General features: G+C 54.2%; 1 protein-coding gene across 2 annotated transcripts; it reads left to right on the top strand.

Moving 5' to 3' along the window:
* Positions 1 to 200: 200 nt before the first annotated feature.
* Positions 201 to 4,865, top strand: GJA4 (gap junction protein alpha 4). 2 transcript variants are annotated; one of them, XM_067533723.1, is made up of 2 exons: positions 201 to 304; positions 1,792 to 4,865. In XM_067533723.1, the coding sequence occupies exon 2, from the start codon at positions 1,812 to 1,814 to the stop codon at positions 2,838 to 2,840; it is 1,029 nt and encodes a 342-aa protein (XP_067389824.1). In that variant the 5' UTR covers positions 201 to 304; positions 1,792 to 1,811; the 3' UTR covers positions 2,841 to 4,865. The 2 variants fall into 2 exon arrangements, with proteins under 2 accessions (XP_067389824.1, XP_067389825.1); XM_067533724.1 differs by having other exon boundaries at positions 218 to 304; positions 1,795 to 4,865.
* The last annotated feature ends 547 nt before the right edge of the window (positions 4,866 to 5,412 follow it).

Genomic DNA, 5,412 nt, shown 5'->3' with positions numbered 1-5,412 from the left:
AGGGTGTCCGTGTCCTAGCCTGCTGCATGCACCTCTTGCTCAGGGCTGCATGCCTTGACTTCACACCAGGCTGCTGCTGCACTTTAACCCTTTATTGCCTGCATCTGCCCCTCCCCCGCTAGTCCTTGCTTTAATGAGCCAATAGAGCCCTTCATTGGTTGATTGGTGGGTGTTCATTACAAATAACTGCCAGCTGCTTGCCCTGGCCTGGGGGAAGTGGTGCTGGAGGCTACAGGGCAAGGAGGGAGGAAGAAGAGCCTGGTCTAAGGGGCTGTTGCACTGAGCACTGAAGTGCCCTTGGAAGGTGAGAGAGACCCTGGGAAGGAGTTGAGTGAGTGAATCTGCCCCTTTGGGCAGTTAATTGTTGCTGCATGGGGGGGCTGATGTGCCTTGTCTGCCCATTGCTTCCTCAGATGCTTGACTTTGCTGGGTGATTAATGGCCAGGTCTCTCCCCTGCGCTGGGCTCTCAGTAACTTGACTCTGCTCCCCAGAGGGGGAGGTTATTTGCTTTTGGCTGCTGCAATCCTGGGGATGGCTAGCATGTCTGGCGCTGTCTCCTCCTGCTGTCACGCACCCCTCCACTTTCTCCCGGGGCAGGGGCAGGGTGCTCCCTGGGTGGCTGGGCTGCTTGATCCACAGTGCTTTTGTGTGTCAAACGAGCTGCTGGGTAAGTTGGTGTGAAGCTGGGCACACTATGGTGCATGCCTCCAGCCCAGCAGCTGGGGGGGCTCCTAAGAATGGGGGGGGAACTAGCCCATCTCTAACCTCAGGAGCTGGCTGTTGCCCTGTGCTCTTGGCTCAGGGAGAGATGGGTGCCTGGATGCCCTGGCACTAACCCAGCTTTTACAAGAAGCCAAGGGGCAAATAACGTCTACGTCCTGCCTTGGTGGCTTCTCTGCTGTTCTCCCTTTCACTGGGGCTGTTTCCAAGAGCTGGGCTGCCAGTTCCAGGGGGGCCCATGCTTCCCAGCGCTTGGGGGGGCTGTGCTGGCTGCTTGCCAGGACGCTGAGGGATGCCCTTCCCTAGCCACACCCCCATCACTCAAAGCAAGGTGCCGCTTTCTGCTGGACCCTTGTGCCAGCTGCACGTGCTGTCCAGCTAAGCAGGCTTCTCGTCCGCCTGCAATCGCCAGCTCCTCACTTTGTTTCGGTGGCTAATGCTGTCTGGTTAGTGTAACTTTCTCTGCCCCGTATTCGTGGCTTCCCAGTGTGGGGGGCTGGGTCTCTGGAAGGCTGACCTCTTGCTGGAGCCTCAGTATTTTGGTGGAGATGGTAGCTTGCCTATATCCCCCCAGTGATGAACTTCAGGGTCTGATAACTAGCCCGGGGCACCCAGCCAGGAGTCGTTCTTGCTAGGCTCTGATGGGGCGACTACAGCAGCACAGCAAGCGCGTGCTCTGGTTTCAGCTGGGACTGGGATGTCTCGCATGCCACAGCAGCCCGACCTTCCTCCCACTCCCCCACCACCCCAGTTAGCATGCAACGTCAGCTACCAGTCCTCCTCCTCCTCCCCCGGTACAGCTGCCTGGTCCTCAAAGCGATACTGCACGCAGCATTGAACTTAGCTCTGTAGAACCTAAGAACACACCCCTCCCCCCTTCCCCCCCTCCCCCCCCCGTAAGCTGGCTAAAACCCAGAGTTTTGGCTGAAGACAGGGGTGGGCAGGTGGCGTTGTCCGTCTGGCCCTTGTCTAGGTTCCCAGTCTAATGGAGCATCGGGGAAGCCGTTCCTGGAAACGAAGGGTGAAAGGTCCAAGCTGACTTAACTCTCGTGTTCTCTCTCTGCCCTCAGCAGCACAAGACCCCTAGAAGATGGGGGATTGGGGTTTCCTGGAGAAGCTGCTGGACCAGGTCCAAGAGCACTCAACAGTGATCGGGAAGATCTGGCTGACGGTGCTGTTCATCTTCCGGATCCTTATCCTGGGCCTGGCGGGGGAATCGGTGTGGGGGGATGAGCAATCGGATTTCCTCTGCAACACCAAGCAGCCGGGCTGCGTCAACGTCTGCTACGACAAGGCCTTCCCCATCTCCCACATCCGCTACTGGGTGCTGCAGTTCCTCTTCGTCAGCACCCCCACCCTGATCTACCTGGGCCACGTCATCTACCTCTCGCGGCAGGAGGAGAAGCTGAAGCAGCGGCAGAGCGAGCTCCAGGCTGTGCAGATCAAAGACTTGAAGATGGAGCAGGCTCTGGCGGTGGTGCAGAAGAAGATCTCCAAGATCTGCATGGCGGAGGACGGCCGTATCAAGATTCGCGGCTCCCTGATGTGGACCTACATCATCAGCGTGATCTGCAAGAGCATCTTCGAGGCCGGCTTCCTCTTAGGCCAGTGGTACCTGTACGGTTTCTTCATGCCGCCCATCTTCGTGTGCGAGAGAGCCCCCTGCCCCCACAAGGTGGACTGCTTTGTCTCCCGCCCCACTGAGAAGACTATCTTCATCCTCTTCATGATGGTGGTGGGCCTGATCTCCCTGGGCCTCAACCTCTTGGAGCTCTTCCACCTCTGCTGCAAAAACCTGCTTGGCAGTATAAGGAAGGTCTCCTCCTCATCCTTGCCCGGCCGAGCTGGGGACATGGACTCCTTCCCGGACAGCAAGCTCTGCGAGGTGTCTAAGCAGTGCCACTACCTCCCCATGAGCGAGAGCCACTCTCCGCCCTACGTCGCCTACAACAAGCTGTCTAGCGAGCAGAACTGGGCCAACTTCAACACAGAGGAGAACCTGGCGCTGCACGGTGGCAATAGGCCCCCCTCTGACTCCTACGGGGCGGGAGCCCAGCCCCTGCAGGAGAGGCAGGCCAGCCGGCCTGGCAGCTCTGCTTCCAAAAAACAGTACGTCTAAGAAGCAGGGAAACCAGCCTCCTGCGTCTCAGGGGCATCCCTAGGCCATTGAACAAGGGGATGCTGTGATTCATGGACATCTTGGCCCTGTGACCTATTTGCTATTGAGGCTTTTTTAAAAAAAAGAAAAGAGAAGCCTATTGGAGACCCACTTTGGCTGGCTGGCTGGCCGGCAGCTCCTGATCGCCGCTGTCCATTGTGTGTCTGTGTATTTAAAGTATGGATGCTGTAGATGTGCTTTCAGGTGTGTGTGCACACTTCTACAGACGGGCCACACCATGGGAAGTGCCTGTGGATCAATTGCATGTTGCATTGTAGCCAGCTGGCTGCCGTTTACGGGTTGTGAGGACGCTTACTGCCATTCTGCTGGTGACATGTCTGTCCAACTCTCTGGGGAGGGTTATTTTCTGGTGCCTTTTTCTGTCTGTACAAAAGACCCTCAATAACTGATGTCACACGATACCAATGTGCTCTTCTTTCTCCAGCTGCAGTCCCAGGGGATCTGTTTTGGTTTCCATGTCTACACAGTTTAAAAAGGGAAAGCAACAAAATCCCTTCTTGAGCTATAGAAGCCTCTTAAGTGGGAAGCTGCGTGGGATATTGTGTGGCTTGCATTCAAATCCTGGGTGGGACCAGCTTCCTAGTCTTTGGGGGCAATGAATGTGGGACAGCACCCATTATTTACCATGGGTTCCGTTAAGCTGTTGGCTAGTGTTTAAAGGTGAGCGTTCAGGAAGGGCCTGTTCATTCCCCCCCGCCCCCCCTGCTTTCTAGAGCTTGACTGTGTGCTCCAATCTGCTGAGAACAAGGGGCCTTCGCTTCTGGAGTGTGAGCATCTGGGACTCTGCAGCAGTGGGGCTGTCCACAGATTGAGGCGGGGTGGAGGGGAGAGGTGATGCTCTGTGTAAGTGAATTGTCCACTTCAGGGACCTAGAACCACTGATGGGGCTTAAGGCGAATTGGAAGACTGATCACTCTCTGGGTTCACTTTACTCTGCCTTTCAGATGGACAGAGACTGCAGTTGTGGACAGAACTGGGAACTCCTGTCCAGCAGAGGCCTGATACTGGAGTAGCTGGGGCTGTGTGTGTACAAGGGGGCATGGAGCTGCAGGTCCAAGTGCTCACGTACACTGCTCAGGCTGTTAGTTCTCACTTCAATGAGCACCAACGTCACACACAAATCTTTAATTTTAAAAAGGGGAAGGAAAAAAAAATCAAGTAACTTTTTTTTGTTTGTTTTGCACAACTATCCTCTCCTGCTGTGGTGTGAAATGCTGGGCGTGTGGAGGGCTGAGGGAAACCTACTGTCCACGTCAAGAGACCAGGCTCCAGTGAGTTGTCTCAGGATCCCAAAGCTGTGAAACCAAAAGACTCTAAACCTTACGTCCTTCTGTTTGTTTGTTCCATTATTTTCATGTAAGCCAAACCACCGCAGATGCCTGCTCAGTCTGTGTGCGTGTTTCACCGACGTCTACAACCTCCAGGCTGAGAGAGTGGCAGACCCAAGTTGCTCGTCAGTTTTTTTGGGGCAGACTTAAAATGTTATGTGTTTGTCAAATAAAATTTTGACACAAAATCCCGTGTACTGTGTGGCACTTTCTCAGTGCATCTACTATAACACGGCCAGGACAGTGGTTCTCCGTCCAACACCCAGCTTTCCACAGTGAAAAGCTCTGAGCTCCGTAGCTGGCCCTGTCTGTAACTATAACCTGGTCTCTTTGAATGAATTCTTAGCCTCACCCTCTCAATGAAGCTGGGGTCTAGTAAACCTGACTGTAGGGCCAGTTGCTGATGTCATTCATGACTTTGTCTGAAATGCCAGGGGCCTTGTTTGAACTTCAGATCCATGTGCTGACCAGAAATAGAGAGAAGGGGATTGAACTCAGGTCCCTCCCTCCGTCTGTATCAGTTCTATAGCTCACTGCCTTAACCCCTGGTAGTGGGCATGAGCAACCTGTAGTCAGCCCTTCCTCAAGCAGTCTCACTGTGCTACACCCACCCTTACCTTTATCACTGATAGAGGGTGCACCTGACCCACACCTTGAAGGAGGCATCACTAATGAAGAGACGAGAGCCAGCCTGCGTGGTCCTCAGGCAAAGGCAGTCTTGGGAGCGTTAAACGGGCCTCTCAAGTAGCAGTAAAGAGGTTATTTCAGCTCTAGTTGTGGAACTGGGGGGAGAGCTGGCCCCCCCAATTCAAGAAGGCTATTGATAAATGGGAGAGGGCTCGGAGGGGCCATGGGACTGATTAAAGGGTCCATAAGCATGCTTCACACTCCAAGAGCTCCAGCACTAATCGACTTAGCTTAACAAAGAGAAGATTCAGGGGTGACTTCTTCACAGTCTAGAAGTACCTGCGTGAGGCTCTTCAATCTAGCAGAGGCAGGTATAATATGAGCCAAGGGCTGGATGTTGCAGCTCGGCCAGTTCAGACTGACAATAAGGTGTGTGTTTTTAACAGTGAGCGTAATTAACCACTGGAACAATTTACCGTGGGTGCCGGTGGATGCTCCCATGCTGACCATTTTTAAATCGAGATTGGTGGTTGTTCTGAAAGCCCGACTCTAGTAAT

The sequence above is a fragment of the Emydura macquarii genome, unplaced genomic scaffold (assembly GCF_026122565.2).
Source record: "Emydura macquarii macquarii isolate MOO-44397 ecotype Brisbane River unplaced genomic scaffold, CSIRO-AGI_Emac_v2 contig_3348, whole genome shotgun sequence".
NCBI classification, from domain to species: Eukaryota; Metazoa; Chordata; order Testudines; family Chelidae; genus Emydura; species Emydura macquarii.
This window is presented reverse-complemented; position numbering and strand designations above follow the sequence as displayed.